At 57.4% G+C, this 17,112-nt stretch overlaps 1 protein-coding gene across 1 annotated transcript; it reads right to left on the bottom strand.

The window, feature by feature from the left end:
* Positions 1–2,768: 2,768 nt before the first annotated feature.
* Positions 2,769–15,438, bottom strand: LOC132491050 (uncharacterized protein C21orf58-like). The gene is made up of 10 exons (XM_060099855.1): positions 15,379–15,438; positions 14,548–14,608; positions 13,235–13,308; positions 12,258–12,422; positions 9,268–9,379; positions 4,623–4,744; positions 4,021–4,256; positions 3,863–3,921; positions 3,707–3,798; positions 2,769–2,864 (listed from the first exon to the last, which is right to left on the bottom strand). The coding sequence occupies exons 1-10, from the start codon at positions 15,436–15,438 to the stop codon at positions 2,769–2,771; spliced, it is 1,077 nt and encodes a 358-aa protein (XP_059955838.1).
* Positions 15,439–17,112: the final 1,674 nt, after the last annotated feature.

Genomic DNA, 17,112 nt, shown 5'->3' with positions numbered 1-17,112 from the left:
CAAGTACTATGATCCTAAGAATTTGGTGTCTCCCATAAATCGTTTTCAGAAACATGAAAACGTGTTTCCCACTGGATTTGTGTCCTGAGCCGGGACTTTCCCTGGCTCTCGGGGGCACGGACCCTGTCACGTTCTTGAATCATCGGCCACGTGACCTGTTTGTCGTCAGTTAAGCTCGTTCTCGGTTTAAAGTCTAACATGGCAAAGACCAAAGGTAATCCCACAAAGCTCTCCCCAGGCCTTTTTAAGGGACTGAAGGGGTCCTGAGACCCACTGGTCCTATCAGCGAGTATTTGGAGTTTTGCAGCTGCCATTACAGCTGACCCTCCAGAACCTCTGGTCACGTCCGGAACACAGGCAGGTTTTCTCCTGGGTACGGGCCTGAGCAGAACTGCTGGGAGCTGGAGGTGGGAGGTCCAGCTCTATAGGCTGACGCCTGTGAGCGTTTCCCCAGGGCTGGATGGTTTGTCCCTGCCAGCAGCCGTAGTAGTGGCCCCCAGGTCCTGCTACCTGGTGTCAGGTACCGAGCAACCTGCGTGTGCCCTGACCCTCCGCTTGGATGGTGTCCACATGTGCACTGTGGCCATCCTGCGTTTGTCTTGTCACCAGTGACCCTCTCCATCGGCATCCCCTCCACGAGAAGGGCGACTGGTCAGGTCTTATTGCCCATTTTCAACTAGTTTTTCTTTTTTCTTATTAATTCTGGGGTGTTTTTATATATGGTTGAAAACATGCCTTGAATTTTAGTACAGGATACGAGCAAGTGTCCTTCTGACCTGAGTCTGAGAGAAGGCCGCCCCACGGTCCGTCGGCAGCCGTGCCGCCTGCCGGCTGCGCGGCCTCTGTCCGTTTCGTTCTGCTGGTCGTTCCTGCCCACCCCGCCCGGGCGTGTGCTGTCAGTCCCAGAGCTTCCTGCAAACCCAGCATTGCCAGAGCAGGGCTCCTGCGCTGGGTGGGGCCGGCATCCCCAGCCCTTTACTCTCCTGGGCGTGTTCTAGATTCAGCTCCCAAGGCCGTGACGCCCTGGAGGTGCCGCGCCAGGTCCGCAGGCCACTGAGCACGTGCAGTGCCTCTTGCTTCGTGTCCTCAACGTCTTGCTGAGGGGACCTCCGCCAGCGGACCCGCCAGGGTGCCAGGCACAGCTGGTCAAAGGACGTTTCCTCACAACACTTGCCACTAAGTGCCAGGAGCCAGTGCAGCCCCCACAAGCGGAGGGCTCCGGCCCCCAAGACCGCCCCCCACTCTAGACCAGGGGACCCACTGTCCAACACCACCAGAAGTCAGGGGTTCCCACGGCCCCCGCCTCTGGTTCAGTGATGAGCTAGAATGGCCCACAGAACTCAGGGAGACACTGGTTTCTTACAAGGGACACAGATGGACAGCCAGATGGAGGCGTCCATAGGGTGACATCTGGGAGCTTATGTCCCCGTGGAGCTGGGGTGGGTGCACCCCCCAGATGTGTTCACCAGCCCCATCTTCCGGTGGTTTTGTGGGGGCTCTGTTAGGGTGGCAGGGCTTGAGTAAATCGCCGGCCTCTGGTGATTGGCTCAGCCTGCAGCCCCTCTCCCCTCCCTGAGGTTGGGGGTGGGGCCTGAGTTCCAGCCTCTCCTCAGGGCTGTGGCTTCTCCTGCGACCAGCCCCATCCTGAAGCTCTCCGGCGCCCGGGTCACCTCGTTAGCACACGAGCTCTGTGCCAGGAACCAGGAGAAAACCAGATAGACGTGTCGTGTTATGCTGCGGTATCACGCCACGCCCCCACTGTACTCCGGCACCCGGACCCCAGAACCCGCCTCCCTAGCAGCCCCACCCTCACTCCCAGGGCCTGCTCGGACCTCTTCAGCTTCCCCAGGTTGGCATGCCTCGGGGTGCTTTCCCCCCGGGCCCTCCTCAGCAGTGACCGCCACTCCTGCAGGCCCCCCCAGTGGTGACCTTGCCGGGCTTCTCCCAGCACCGGACTCTCCCGGACTCAGGAACGTGTTTCCTTCATCCCGGTTGACCCAGCAAGGCCAGGTGTGCGGTCGTAGGAAACACGTATGTTGGTATCTGTCCCTGGCTCCTGACGTGGGGCTCCTCGTAAATTCCCAAGTGACAAGAGCACCAGGAGCCCCTTTTATCCTAATGAGGTGACTCTGGGTGGCTCCTGGGTGGAGGCTGGTCGCCAGGAAGACCGAGCCAGGATGAGAACCTTGGAGCTTACAGCGCCACCCCACGCCCATTCTCCAGAGTGGGGAGGGGACTAGAGATGGAGGTGCCCGTGGATCAGGCCTCCGTGCAGTCCCCACAGCATGAGGCTCGGGGGGAGCCGGGTCGGCAGACACAGCCACATACCGGGAGGGTGACGCACCCCACTCCACGGGGACACAGGTGGCAGCCTGGATTTGTGACTGAGCCCTTAACCTGTGGGATCCGACACCATCTCCAGGTGGGTGATGTCAGAACTGGACTGAACTGTAGGACACCCATGCGGGGGTCACAGAGGACTGCTTGATGTGGGGAAACCCCAGGCATTTGGTGACGGAAGTGAAATGTCCTGTGTGAAAGTAAAGGAGACTCACAGGTGAGAAAAGACACCGGAGGGAAGAGCGGGGCTTTCCGGACTTGGGAGGTGAACAAAACTGGGTTTTTCCAATTTACCAGACCATCCAAACATGATGAACTTCTGTCAAATCTCTTCCCTCTATTGAATTAATAATTACGCTGAGAAATAAAACCAAAGGGAAAAGCCATGTTAGAAAACGTCAAACTGAATGGGAATTCCCTGAACCGGCTCAGACGTTTAACTGCACATTTAACAAGACACCGGCCGTCTGTCGAGACGAGCTGCACTCAGGCTCCCAGGCCCCGGCCCTCTCCTCGCTGGGCAGCTGCACGGGGCGAGGTCAGCCCAGGGGGAGCCTATGTGCAGCCAAAGGGCAATTCCAAGGTCATCTGGCTTCCTCTGATGAGCCTTCTGGCAACTGCGAGGGTCCAAAGATGCAAGGCCGGAGCAGGGCTTCTGCTCGTGTGGAACTTGGGGAAAGAGACGATATATCCCAAAAGGGGCCAATGAAAACATGCATAATACTTGAAAATGGCATTTGCGAGAAAATTATATTAAAGCAGCCCGGAAGCATAATTCCACCAGAAAAAAATAAAAGAGGAGCAGAGAGTGGAGTAAAGGTAACTGGTCCCGTGGGGAGAATCCAGACACAGGCAGATGGAAGACAGCCCCGCCTCAGCCCGGCCTCGGTGCTTGGCTTCAGGAGGAGGAGCGACATGAGTGAAGCGGCCGGCAGCCCTGCCCTCACACAGACACACCAGGCACGTGTCCTGCAGCTGCTCCTTTCCTGTGAGGAGCCGGAGCCTCTGCCCTGGGCCACCGGGCACCACGAGTGTTACTCTGCTCATGGCAGTTTCCCCCGGGAAGGTTCAAGCTTGGTGTGGCTACATCAGTCGACCTCTCCTCTCCTGGCTCGTGAGCCATGTCTCCTGATGAAGTCCCCGTGTCTCCTCGTGACCCTCACCGCCCCGCATCCAGGGCCGCGGCTGCCCACCCCCTGGGGGAGCACGAGTCCCTGCCGCTTACCCGAGCCCGCCGTGGGGTCACAGGCCTGGAGCCTGTGTTGGGAGGACACCGTCGGACGCCGCCCTAGAGCAAGGAGGGTGTCTTTGGATGCAGCTGCTGCCCTGGTCTGGCTCACAGACACCATGCTCAGGTGGGTCTCACCGCCAGGGCTCGGTGGGGGCCCTCACAGCCGGGCTTATACTGGGCCCTCCCCTGCTGGGCTGGACAAATGACCCACGCCTCGGGCAGCTCCCCTGGGAGGAGGGCATGGGGTCCACACCCAGCTGTGGCAACTAGGACTGAGGCTGCCAGGGTTACCTCGCACCCCCACCCCCTCCCTCGGGAGCTGGCAAGGCCTCCCCAGGCTCCTGCTGTAGCTACAGGCCTGACAGAGGGTGAGGAGGGGCGACCCAGGCCCTGGGGTCCTCCCGCCCCGCAGGTGCAGGAGGCTGGCCTGGAGCCCAGCCCGGACTTACGTGCTAAGGGCGGCCACTAAGGGACCGGCCACGTGCCACACGGTGGGCAGGAAGCTGGCAGCAGGAGGGAGGGCAGTGGTGGAGACCACCGGGGGCCACGTGGAGTAACCCGCTGGGGAGCCAGGCGTGGGGCTGGCCTGCAGCGGGGCTGGGGGCGCGTAGTGGTAATGGTGGTACACAGAGGGCGGCTTCTGCCTCTTGGCTCGCAGGGCGGCGGGGCGAGCCCACTGCGGGTCCTCAGCATGACACACACCGGGACGTTTCAGCGGGCCCCCGGCTGCTCCTGGGCTCCCCTCCCCTCCCCTCCACGTGGTTCCGGACTCAGGATGGGGTCAGGGTCAGGGCAGCGGTGGGCAGGGGTCCCGGAGGGCGTGAGGGTGGGCACAGGCTCCAGCAGAGCTCAGCCAGCTCCGGGGGCCGCTGTCGGGGCCCTGAACTGGGCAACCCGTTCCTCATCCGGGTGGGGCTGGGGGCTCTGGGGAGCTTCAAGCTGGAGCACAGAGCCGGAGCCAGAAATGCGTTTTCCAGAGCTACAGAGATGCATGGACTTCTGGAGGAGGAGCCACCAGGTCCTTTGGTCTTGGTTTGGGTGTGGAGCCTACCTGTGCGGGGAGGCGCAGGGGCGCGGGCGCCAGTGCTGATGGGGGCAGGGCTCTAAGCATCAGGTTCTGTGTGAGGATCTGGTGCATCTGCGCGCTCTGCATCAGCATCATCGCCACCATGTCTGAGGGAGGGCACGGAGGGCTCGGTTACGCACGGACGGCCGTCGCCGACCGGGCCACTCCTGCAACGGAACTCAGGGGAAGCAGACGCAGAGCTCTACGCGCAAGCGTGGAGTCCAGTGGGTCTGCAGGTCCCAGGGTGTGTTCTCAGACGTGTCCTTTTGAGCCCTACGGATGGTGGAGCCTTCTTGCTACTGGATTCCTGACATCCGTCCGCTGGGCTGCGTGGTGGCCCCGACGGTATCCACATCCTAATCCCCAGGACCTCTGAATGTGGTCTGATTTGGAAAAAGGGTCTTTGCAGGTATGATAAGGATCTTGACATGAAATCACCCAGGGGAGCCCTAAACCCAAGGCCAGTGTCTTCCTGAGTGACAGGCAGACGGAGCTCTGAGACAGAAGAGGAGGCAAGATGCAGAGGCGGCGGGCGGAGGCTGGAGGGGCGCCCGGAGCCCCAGGAGCTGGAGGGGCAGGAAGGACCCTCCCCAGGACCTGCCGCACCTTGAGTTTGGACCCCAGCCTCCAGACTGGGAGCAGACACAGTGCCGTCATTTTAGGCCGCCGGCTCGTGGTGCTTTGTCGCAGCCACCGCAGGAAGCTAATATATATTCACCAACTTGGGACACTGGGAAACGCTGAATCTGGTCTGTGTGGGACATAAATGTTGCTTCTTTCCACAGCGACTAGGCCCTGGAAATTAGGTGGCCCTCTAGGCTCTGTTGGCCTCACCAAAGGAAAGCGAGCCTCTAAGGACCACTCACACTCGCAGCCAAGCAGATGGGGCCTACAGGCTTGGGCTGGGGCTCCCACAGGCGCTTTGGGGCTGGGGCTGCAGCAGACAGCCTCCCCCTCAGGCCGCTCTCCCGGACCTCCCTGCAGGTGTGGACTCGCCAAGCCTCCACAGTCACGTGGGCCAATTCCTTAAAACACGTCTTTCTCGCTGTATTACACACCCTGCTGGTTCTGTTTCTCTGCAGAGCCCTGACTGGCACAGATGTCGGCACAGGGCCGGGGGGCTCTGGGGAGGGGGCCAAAGCCAGACTGCTAGTGCAGAAGCTGAGTCTGGCAGCCCCACAGGGGGCAGAGGCCCTTGAGGAGACCCACGTGGGTCTGGGCCTGGGGCAGCCCCGCCCACAGTGAGCCCTCTGAGAGGGAACCCTCCCCATCAGCCCCGCAGGGTCCCCCCCGAGTAAAATCGAGCATGAAAAGATTAGTCGACAGATGGGGGGGTAGAGAAACGGACCCACGTCTACAGCCTCACCACCAGGGCACACGTCAGTGCAGTGGGCAAACAGTCTTCAATAAAGGGCAGGGGGTCAAATAAAGGGCAGGGTATCCATGGCAAAAATAATAGCATTGATCCCTAATTCACAGCACACACAAAACTCCATTGCAGGTGGATCGTACATCTAAATGGGAAAGGCAAACAGAGCCGTAGAAGGAAATACAGAAGAACGTCTTGCTGACCTTGACGGGTAAAGACTTCTTAAACAGGACACACAAGGTACCAACCATAAAGAGTAAAGCCTGAAAAACTGAACTTCACTAAAATTAAGAACTTCTGTTTATCCAAAGACACCATGAAGAGAGTGGAAGGGCCACAAAAAGGACTTGCTGTTTGCCATACATATGTCAAAATGACCCATTTTTAGAATACATAAAGAATTCCTAGAAATCAAGAAGACAGGCAGAAAACCTGAAAGAAAAATGGGCAAAATACTTGAATGGGAACTTCACAAAAAAGCATATTCAAATGGCCAAAAATATATGAAAAGGTGAAGTGCAAATTAAAACCAGAATAAGCTACCATGACCTGCCCACCAGATGGGTGAAAATGAAAAGTTCTGAAAACATCAAGTGTTGGTAAGTTGCTGTGGGCAACCGAAATTCTCCTCCCCTCCCGTGGGGTGTACATGGGTTCAGGCACTTTGGAAAACTGTCTGGCAGTATTTCCTAAGCAGCCATCCCATCCCCGGGTGTGTGCCCCACAGACACGAGCACGTCCATTCACCAGAAGGCACGCAGAGCAGCACTGCAGCACAGAAACGGAACGCCCAACCCCCCAGATGGGCCCACAGTTTGAGGGACTGAATAGCGTGGTGGCTAAAGAATGGCCCCGGCGATGTCCGCATCCTGATCCCAGAACCTGCGAACGTGTTCCGTTACACAGCGAAAGGGACTTGCAGATGGTGACGAAGTTAAGAATCTTGAGATGGGATGGAAGTGACCGGAGTCTCCACCCACGGATGAAGGGAGAAGTAAAATGGGGTCCAGCCACACAGTGGGATATTACTCAGCCTTAAAGAGGCAGGATGCTCTGACACGGGCTACAACATGGATGGACCTTGAGGACACTACGCTCGGTGACATAAGCCAGACACAGAAAGACAAATACTGTGTGATTCCACTCTTAGGAGGCATGTAGCCCAATCAAAATCAAGAAGGTGGAACACAGACTGGTGGGTGCAAGGGGCTGGGGGAGGGGGATGGGAACCTGTTCACTGGGGACAGAGTTTCAGTTTTACACGACAGAAGATTCTAAAGATCTGTTGCACAACAATGTTGAATATAGTTAGCACGACTTAAACATGGTTACGATGGTCAACTTTATGTTACGTGTTTTTTACCACAATTTTTTAAATTAATATTTTTTAAAAAGGATCTTCAGATAGGGAGATTATCTTGGATTATCTGGGTGGTCCCAATGTCATCACAGGGGTCCTTAGAAAGTGTTGGGAGAAAATAACTATCAACCTACACTTGAATATCCAGCAAAACTAGTGTTTAAGAACAAGGGGAAATACAAAGAAAGTGAACACTAAGGCAGCTTCAAAAGCCTGTCCTGCAGGACCTTGTAAAAGACTTGTTCCCAGATGATAGGAAGGGATTCCAGGAGGACGGTCTGAGATACAATAAAGGGTGAGCTAATTCAAATGTATTTGCTGCATGACGTTATACCAGTGTCTTTTCTGTGAAGTTTTACGAAACGGTAGAGCTGATGTGGAGAGCGGTCGCGGGGGGTGGGGTGGGGTGGAGCTCCAGAAGCCGCGTGTCTCTCTTCATAGGAAGCAGCCCAGCAGTCCTCCAAAGGGGCTGTTGTAGTGCTTTTGAGAGTCCCTATTTTTACATTCAAATATTTGATCCAGTTGGAATTTGTTTTGGTATAAGGAGTGGGGTAAGGAACGTGACTTGACTTTTCTGAATAACTAGCTACTTACTGTTTCTTTTTTACCAGTGATTTTAAATGCACTTTTTAAAGGCACACAGACACTTGCACGCGCACGCGCGCGCACACACACACACACACACGTATGCACAGGGTATGCTGGGTTCACCTCTAGAGCCTGACAGTCACTAAAGTTCATCGGGAAAAACCGAGGAGCGTGGTGAGGAGAGACCAGCAGGCCGTCCGCTCTGCACCTCCAGGCCACCTTGGTGTGTGTCACGGTGAGAACAGTCCCCCTGGGGAGTTGCAGGCCGCCATGGACCAGGCCTGACATGTAGCACGTACACGGTGGTGCTACGCTCCCGGGGACAGAGTTGAGAACATTCATCAGGTGATTCTACACACAAGTCTGCCTCGGACTCTCAACACCTCCCATCGTCAGGGAAACGCAAACCACAACCCCAGTGACCGACTACCGCCCCTACTAACACGGCTGACCGCACCACATGCAGGCGAGGGTGTTGAGGAACTGGACCTCTCACACATGGCAGTTTTAAGCACACACCTGCCATGATTCAGCCGTCCCAGTCCTAGATAGTTACCCAGGATAAATAAAAATGTACATCCAGACTCAGACGTGAGTGTCCATGGAGCTTTTGTGGTGATAACCAAAACTAGAAACGACCCAAGTGTTCATCGACAGGTGAAAGGATAACAAACCAGTCCATCCACACAATGTAAGGTCACTGGGCAATTTCAAGGAGCCATGGTTTGCTACGCCCAACAGGAGCGATGAGTCTGAAAACAGTGCCAGAGTGAAAGAAGCCACACAGAAAAGAGTGCAAACTGTGTGATTCCACTCATACAAAAATCTAGGAGACGCAAACTGATGCAGAGTGACAAAGCAGGGAGGACGGCAGGAAAAGGTGCCTGAGGTGATGCCGTGTTCACTGCCTTGACTTAGTGATGGGTTCACAGGTGTGTACAGGTGTCAAAACTATCAAATTGTACACTTTAACAGTGTGCAGTTTATTCTATGTCACCTCAATAGAGCTGTTCTAAAATTCAAGTATTTAAAATTACTTAAAGAGAAAAAGCAGTTTAACCAAGGGTTTTTTGAAGCTAATCACTGGATGAGTTGGGCTGGAACACAGTTCTTTCAAATCTGAGTCCAGGCTTCTTCCCTCAGGGATATCCATCAGTAAGGATTTTTCAAAGTGAAATTATTTTCATGTTGCTAAATACATAGCTTCAGTTGAGCAGTCAAAAGCTGGCCCTAAAAGACTACCCTGCTTACAAAACTATTTTTTCAGTAGAGAATTGCGTAAACCCATGACAACATTCGTTATGAACTCTTACCTTCCTTGATGCTTCCTGACTGCTGAGTGGGGAAGGCCTGGGGAGGGGGGATCTGTGCGACGAGTGGCTGCTGAGGCAGCTGCTGGATGATGGCGGTGGGAGGTGGGGGTGCCTAGAAGAGCCAGACGACCCATTACCTGAATGTGCCCCAGGAATAGTGACCTACAGAACCACCCACCACCCATCCACCCACCATCCACCCATCAATCCATCCCCCACCCACCCATCCATCCATCCAACATCCACCTACCATCCATCCATCCATACATACATCCATCTACCCACCATCCATCCATCCATCCATCCATCCACTGTCCATCCACCCACCACCCACCATCCATCCACCATCCATCCATCCATCAATACACCCATCCACGGGCTTCCCTGGTGGCGCAGTGGTTGAGAATCTGCCTGCCAATGCAGGGGACACGGGTTCGAGCCCTGGTCTGGGAAGATCCCACATGCTGTGGAGCAACTAGGCCTGTGAGCCACAACTACTGAGCCAGCGCATCTGGAGCCTGTGCTCCGCAACAACAGAGGCCGCGACAGTGTGAGGCCCGTGTACCGCAATGAAGAGTGGCCCCCACTCGCCGCAACTAGAGAAAGCCCACGCACAGAAACGAAGCCCCAACACAGCCAAAAAATAAAATAAAATAAAAAATAAAAAAATACACCCATCCATCCACCAACCATCCATGGGGGACTTTAAATGAGAAACCCTAGAGGTTAAACAGATGGCTGAATAGATAAATATTTGAGTCTGGGTATCACTTAGGACATGGAATGTTATGGACTGAATGTTTGTCCCCCCTCAAATTCATATGTTGAAGCCCTAACCCTCAAAGTGACTACATTTGGAGATGAGGCCCGTGAGGAGGTGATAAAGGGAACGAGGTCGTAAGCGTGGGGCTCTAGTCTGATAGAGCTGGTGTCCTTGTAAGAAGAGAAAGAGACACCAGATGCTGTCTGCCCCGTGAGGACACAGTGAGAAGGCGGCCACCCACCAGTCAGGGGAGCACGCTCATGGGAACTGCGTTGGCTGGCACCTTCATCTGGGACGTCCAGCCTCCAGACTGTGAGAAGGTAAACGTCTGATGTTTAAGCGCCCAGACTGTGGTATTTTGTAATGGAGCCCAAGCAGAGTAAGACGTGGCATTTTTCATGTTTCCCACGTTTCCCGGCTTTAGTGGGCTAAGCTCATCCCTGCTTCCATTAATTCTGCTTTAATAGAGGCATCCAAGGATCTTGGCATGGAAATACCCTCTGGCTTCCCTCCTGAGTTAAAATAATGCACAAACGTTTTGGGCGAACGCCAGGGGGTGATTCGTATTTTAATCCTCTTCCGGATGCACGAGGCCCTCCCTGTCCCTTCTCTCTCAGTTCACGGAAAGGCTGGCATAGACCAGGGTTGGCAAACTTCCTGTAAAGGGTTGGACAGTGTATCGCTCCGCTTTGTGGCCACAGGGCTTTAGTTGTAACTGCTCACCTCTTCCTTTGTAGCTGCAAAGCAGCCCCAGACATGTAAGCACTTACGAACCCTGAGATGTGTGTTTCATATCATTTTCATGTGTTACAAACTATCGCTCTTCCCCTGATTCTTCCCCAAACATTTAAAAGTGTACCACCCCGGCCTTCCCTGGTGGCGCAGTGGTTGAGAGTCTGCCTGCCGATGCAGGGGACATAGGTTCGTGCCCCGGTCTGGGAGGATCCCACATGCCGCCGAGCGGCTGGGCCCGTGAGCCATGGCCGCTGAGCCTGCGCGTCCGGAGCCTGTGCTCCGCAACGGGAGAGGCCGCAGCAGTGAGAGGCCCCCGTACCGCCAAAAAAAAAAAAAGTGTACCACCCCTCTCGGTTCACAGGTCGTACTGACAGCCAGGTGGCAGCCAGCTTTGGCCTGTAGCCACAGTCGGCCACCCCCCGCAGGCCACCCCCCGCCCTGCACAGACCAGCAGGCAGTCCCAGAGGTGGTGCTGTCGCAGCAGAGGGGGCCTCCTACCCCAGAGTCTCTGGGACATTCAGCCTAACCACCAAGGCCCCTGCTTGCTCTCGTGGTTGTCATTGGGGCTGAGACTGAAACACCCAAGCATGACTGGGCCTGAGGAACTGCAGTAAGTATGAGCACGTTGGGACTGGGGGAGCCTCCAGAACCTACACCCTCACCCCACCATTCCTGGGGCAAAGGGGGCTCTGGGGCCTCTGCTGGCACGCCCCTTCCCTCTCTGTTACCACCACGTGGGCTGCCAGGTCCCCTCCCAGAGGATAAATGCCCTCCAGGTCACGGACCCAGCCTGTGGGCACCACCGACCTCCCTGGCCACCGGATCCAGAACCTTCTCAACCTGGCCCCGCCCACCTCCTGCCTTGTCTTCTCCTCACGCACTCAACCCCCGAGGCCGCTGCCCGCCAGGCACCAGCTGCCCCCGATACAATCCCTTTTGCTTAAGAAAGTCAGAGCTGCTTTCCCTCACTTGTAACCCAGGATGCTGAATGTAGGCGTGAGGCTCTCAGAAGTGGACCAGTCTTCCACCTTTTACAATTCTGCCCTGGAGACTGGGGGCTAAGCTTCCCCAGTCATCATGAAGTTTCGGAAAGGAGCGGACACACTTCTTCCCCAAATTCAGGCCCTCCTGATACTGAAACCCCCTAATTAATACTTCTGCTCCTAGCGCAAAGGTTAGGCCGTGGGGCGGAGCTGGGACCCCAGCCTCTCACCTGTAATGAGGAGATAAGCACCCCCTACCCCCAGCCAGTTCTCAGGGCACCTGTGAGGCCTGATGACACACATTAGCCCCGACAGAGCCAGACGTGGACTGCAGCCACGGCCGCCGCTTAGCCCACGGCCCCTTCTGCGCACTTCCCTAAGGTGCTGAGAGAGGCGAGACACGGAGGTGTGGAGACACCGCCATCCCTGCTTAGGTGAGACGTCTCTGGGGGCGTGGCACCCTCCCTGCATTGGTTCTGCCCCCCGGATTCACCGCGAGGAAGACTTACTGGGTGTTGGGTGATCTGTGGTGGGTCCAGGGTGGGTGGGGCCGGGGAGACAGCGGGGTGGACACCCACGGGGGGCACCTCTGGGGGCCGCACTGACCCACGGGCTCCTCCGTCCAGCCCCCTCCAGGCACGGGCCCGGGAGACCTCTTCCAGGAGGTGCTGTTCCTGCAACGCCAAAGCAGAGCCCGTGCTCGGAGGCAGGGAGCTGTGACACCTGGAGCGGGCTGGCGTGTCCCAGGCCCTCACCCCGCCTGGCATGACAGCGCCAGCGCACAGGCGTGTGGCCCCCCCATGGGGGAGCGGCCCCAGGACCACCTGCCACCCCTGTGCACCAGGCTCCCTCCCACCCCACCCGGGTGCATGATCAGATGGTAGGCCCAGGGCGCAGCTGGGTCGGAGTTGGAGCTAGGCCCTGGAGGCAAAACCTGAAGGCCCTTGCATGGTGCACACAGGAGAAATTGACCCCGAACGACTTTTTCCAGCCTATACAGGATATTCCGTCTCTCCAGCATGCTTCCAGGTCGACTGCACTACAAGGCAGTGAGTTTATCACAACTATCGTTTGGACCCGAATGCACCCCTTCCCATGGTCATTCCCTGCTGCTGGGGCCTCTGGTTTGGATGAAGCCCTGGTCATCTTGGAATCCCACTTCCGGGGAAAGGGGACCCTTCACACGGCATTTCCACCTCTGATCGTGTGCAACCACAGCAGTTTTTTCAGCTCACAGCCCCCTGCGAGAGCCCAGCCTCTGGGAAACAGGCGAGTTCTCCTCTCTCCATGGAGTCCGTGATCGGGGAGTGACGCCCCTCAGCTGCTCACGGCCCATCAGCTGTCCGCCCCCAAGTCCCAAACATCAGAACCAGCACGGGTTCCAGAAGGGCCCCCACCTCCCCTGGCCCGTGTTTGCTCTGAGCTCAGGCCACAGTTTCAGCTGCAGAGAGCTCGGGCCAAGGCTCCCTGTGGCCACATGGCCTACCCAGAGTCTCTGCAGAAGGTCCTTCCTCATCCTCAGAGCGCTCCGCAGGGCGGCCTCTGGCCCATCCTCATTTCCTGGAGGGAAGCGTGTGCTTCAGGGCTCAGCACTGCAGACCCCGGCAGCTCCCACCCCCGGGACCTGCACGCCTGTCCCAGAGAAGGAGGGAGGTGCCTGGGGACGGAGCTCGGGGGGCTGCCCTGTGGGGATTACGTGGGCAATGGTGGGGGGCACCCGGGGAGCTCAGTCTCTCGGGGGGCTCTGTCTTGCTCCGGGACAGGAGCCGCAAGTTGCAGAGTGAGGATTTCCCCCGGGGCCCGAGCACCGTGTTGCTCCTGCACCTTTGCCGGAAGGTCCCGCGGGCTCCACGGGACGCAGTGAGAGGAAGGAGGCCCTCACGGGATGGGGCTGAGAGCCCAGCCTCCCGGCACCTGGAGCCACCCCGCAGCCCCAAGCTGCCTGTGGGCTGGCATGTTCCACGGAGCCTCAGGGAACGGTTCCTGCAGTGTCCTGGACGCCACGCCTCTGGTGGTCCCTGAGCTCCTTTCCTCGGGGTGCATGGGCCTGACCCCTCCCCCTAGAGCTGGCGCTGCCCGCGCTGCCTGTCCTCTGGGGTCCCCACTCCCCCTCCAGGAGTCCCCACTTCCCTGGCCCATGTGTACTCTTCCATGTTCTGCGCTTGTCCTGGGTCATGTGACCTGGTTTGGGATTTTCTTCTATCTGGATTTGGGCCCTGGGCTCTGTCTGCTGCACTTGGGAGCTGCCTGGAACCCCCGCAGCACAAGGGGCTACGCCACATAGTAAAGAACAAGCAGTGTCTCCCCAGCACCTCGCCTAGATGTCCCTGAGCCCGGAGCCCATCACCAGGGAAAGCAGTCCTTGCCCTGGGTCCTGTGGCCTGAGCATCTGACCGCCAGCCAGGCTGGGGACGACGGGGCATCTGGTCTGGGTGCCCGAGGATGTGCAGGCTGACACGGATGGGGTAGGCCCTCCACACCCACACTGCAGAGCAAGCTCAGGGCAACACGGTCTGATGCAGGGGTGGCCACTTGAGATCCAAGCTGGGAAGCCTGGGCTGGTTATCTAACCCCTCTGTGTCCCTAGCACTCAACTGTGAAACAGGAATGATGAACGTGCCCTCCAGGGTATGCAGGCTGGATGTGATACGATATGAGGGTGTGTGTGTGTGTGTGTGTGTGTTAAAGACACAACAAAGGCCTTTCCGCTCTGAAAGTAAAGAAGTTTAGAGGACAGTCTCGCCATAACCAGAGGTTGCTCCGGGGCCTGCGCAGCTTCAAGCAGCCCGGGGCTCTTACCGGGCGTGAGATGGGGGTCCTCAGAATCCGCTTCCACATCCTCGCGCTCTTGCTTCAGTTTCTGTGAGGAGAAGAGACCAGGACGAGGACCGTGCTCCAGGCGCAGGCTCGGTGTGGGGGGCCAGGCCGGGCACCAGCGCCCAGACAGACGGGCTGGGAGCAGGAAGCGTGTGAGGTGGGCTGTGGGGCAGGTAGCCAGGGGGGACCCTGAGGCCACACTCTCCATACGATGCACACACACTCCACCTTGAAACCCACAGGTCCCTGCAGGAGACTGTATGAAGAGCTTGACCAGGCCGGCTCTGTGTCCTGACCACTCTGACTGCTCCACTGAGCCCTGGGCTGAGCAGCTACTGTCGGGGCCTGTTCTGGGGTGAGCCCTGCTGCTGCTCTGGGCAGCCGTCGGGGGCAGAAGAACAGAGCAGGCAGGTGAGGTGGGGGGAGCCGTGAGGACCCCGCAGATCCTCGGAGGAGGAGAAGGAGGCCGGCCTCAGGGCGTCCACTGGCTGCCCGCCCCAGGCCTGGCCGAGACGCCGCACCCTGAAACTCGGAAGGCGGGAGGCCCCGAGGGGGAGTATCAGGGCGCCCTGGCAGTGCTCCAGCCTGTGGGTGCGGGCCTGCCTCCTGGCTGCAGAAACTGCCAGGAGGACCTACTTGGTCCCGTACGAACAGAAAGGAGAAAAACCAAGGAACCACAGTTCTTCACTACGAGGCTAAAACCACTGAAAGGGGTTTTGCTTTGGAACTGGGCTCGTTACAGGTATAATCTTACCTTTCAAAGCTGTGCTTCTGTAACAAGCTGTTAAAAACATGAGTGCCCAGCTGTCTTACCTTCTCCAGGAGTTTCAGGGTCAGCCGAGTCAACCGATCTGCCACCGAGGAGTCCAGCATCCCGGGGCCACAGGAGGGGACGCCACGGGCCCACTCCCTCCCCGTCTCAGTTCCCTCTGGAAGAACCGCTCAGCCAGAGAGAAGCAGCCCAACCCTGGGGTCACTGAAGGAATCCCACGCTGGGCTCGGTTTGCCTTCTTGCCTCTACGGCCAGAGAAGAGCGTGCGGTGGGGGGGGGAGCACACGCCCTGGACGCACAGCGTCTGGCATCGCCATGGTGGTTGCTAGGACCCGCAGATATGGCGAGGCCCGGTTGCCAGGTTTCCACTGAGAGTCCTTCCCAGGCCCCGCCTGTCCCCATGCAGGGGTTACCAGTAAACACTGCTGATCCCCAGGTGTGGCCAGGCGGGGCTCCTGGGGAAGGAAAAAGTGGGCAGCAGCTGGGGCCCGAGGGTAGAGCGCAGCCCTGGCCGGGAGGACAGAGCCCAGAGGATGGGGTGGGGGAGGGGCATGGCATCCACCCCCCCCCACGCACCACAGGGGCTGCCACCCCTGCCCTCAGCCCGCTATGGCCTCCAGGAGGACAGCAAGCCCCTGGCCTTTCCTAGGGATCCTCCCAGCCAGACGGGAGTAAAGGCCAGAACACTGGAAGACAGGGTGCGAACACCACCTCCCTGCAGACTTCAGGAAACTCTGCGTGGCACCAGGGAGCTGGCCAATGAGGTGCCTGGGGGCTTCTGGGTGGGAGCTTAAGGTGGGCTCACCCCAGAGGACATGGGGCCACCCCGAGGCACCACCCCTCAGGGTGGATGTGATTCCAGCCGGGGGACTGCCCAGCCGGGACCCATGCCCAGAGAGGGGCAGGGGCACCTGGGAGGGGGACCGTCGGTGGGTGACCCACCCGTCCGGGAGAGGGCATGTCCACAGGGCTGGCATGGGGAGGGGGCGTGAGGGGAGGGGAGGGGGTGTGCCCATCAAGGGAAGACTTTTCTAAATGATGCTTCACTTCAGTGCTTCCCAGGAGGGGCAGTTTTGAGGAGTACTATCGTGTTTTGTTTTATATTGTATCAATACCTACTGTATCTGGCATTTTGTAGGGTGTCCCTCTACTATTGGGATTTGTTTGATGATTTTCCACAATTGGACTGGGGTTATGGGTTTTTGGGAGGAAGACCACAGAGGCAAAAGGCCCTTCTCATCACATCCCATCCAGGGTGTGTGCCGTCAACATGACCTACACTGTGGATGTTGACCTCAGTTACCTCGTGGAGGTGTGTCTATCAGGTTTCACCACTGCACAGCTACTATTTTTCTTTCCCTTTCCACACTGTCTTCTTCAGGAGGAAGTAGCTATGCACAGCCCATACATAAGGAGTGGGCGGTTATGTTTCCCTCCTTGAAGGTGAGTATCTACATATTTGGACAGCTGTTTAATTGTTAAAAATAAATTAAGAGTAAGATCCAACATTTACAGAATATCTAGAATAGCCATGGAAATGACTCTGGGGTTCCTCAGAACACAGTTTGAAAACCACTGGCCAAAGCAGTGTGGGCAAACACATGGGCCCCCCACAAAGTTTTAGATGTACTGCAACATGTCAAGGTTGAGAGATTCAGGCATAGATCTGCGTCTCTGAGTGCTCTTGGGAAATCCGAGCCTGTGGTCTGCTAGTGTTGCCTGCCTACCCCTGGTCTACGGAGGCCACCGCCTCATGTCTGTGAGCCAAGACTGGA

Source organism: Mesoplodon densirostris, chromosome 5 (assembly GCF_025265405.1).
Source record: "Mesoplodon densirostris isolate mMesDen1 chromosome 5, mMesDen1 primary haplotype, whole genome shotgun sequence".
NCBI classification, from domain to species: domain Eukaryota; kingdom Metazoa; phylum Chordata; class Mammalia; order Artiodactyla; family Ziphiidae; genus Mesoplodon; species Mesoplodon densirostris.
Note: the sequence above shows the minus strand (reverse complement) of the source record. Positions and strands in the feature narration are given on the sequence as shown.

Coding starts and splice junctions, on each gene's coding strand:
- LOC132491050 (XM_060099855.1), bottom strand. CDS start 15,438: ATGCTGGACTCCTCGGTGGCAGATCGGTTGACTCGGCTGACCCTGAAA. Junction 12,423..13,234: donor ACCTTCTGCAGAGACTCTGG/GTAGGCCATGTG, acceptor TTGGCGTTGCAG/GAACAGCACCTCCTGGAAGA. Junction 4,745..9,267: donor GTCAGGAAGCATCAAGGAAG/GTAAGAGTTCAT, acceptor GCCCTCCCTCAG/ACATGGTGGCGATGATGCTG.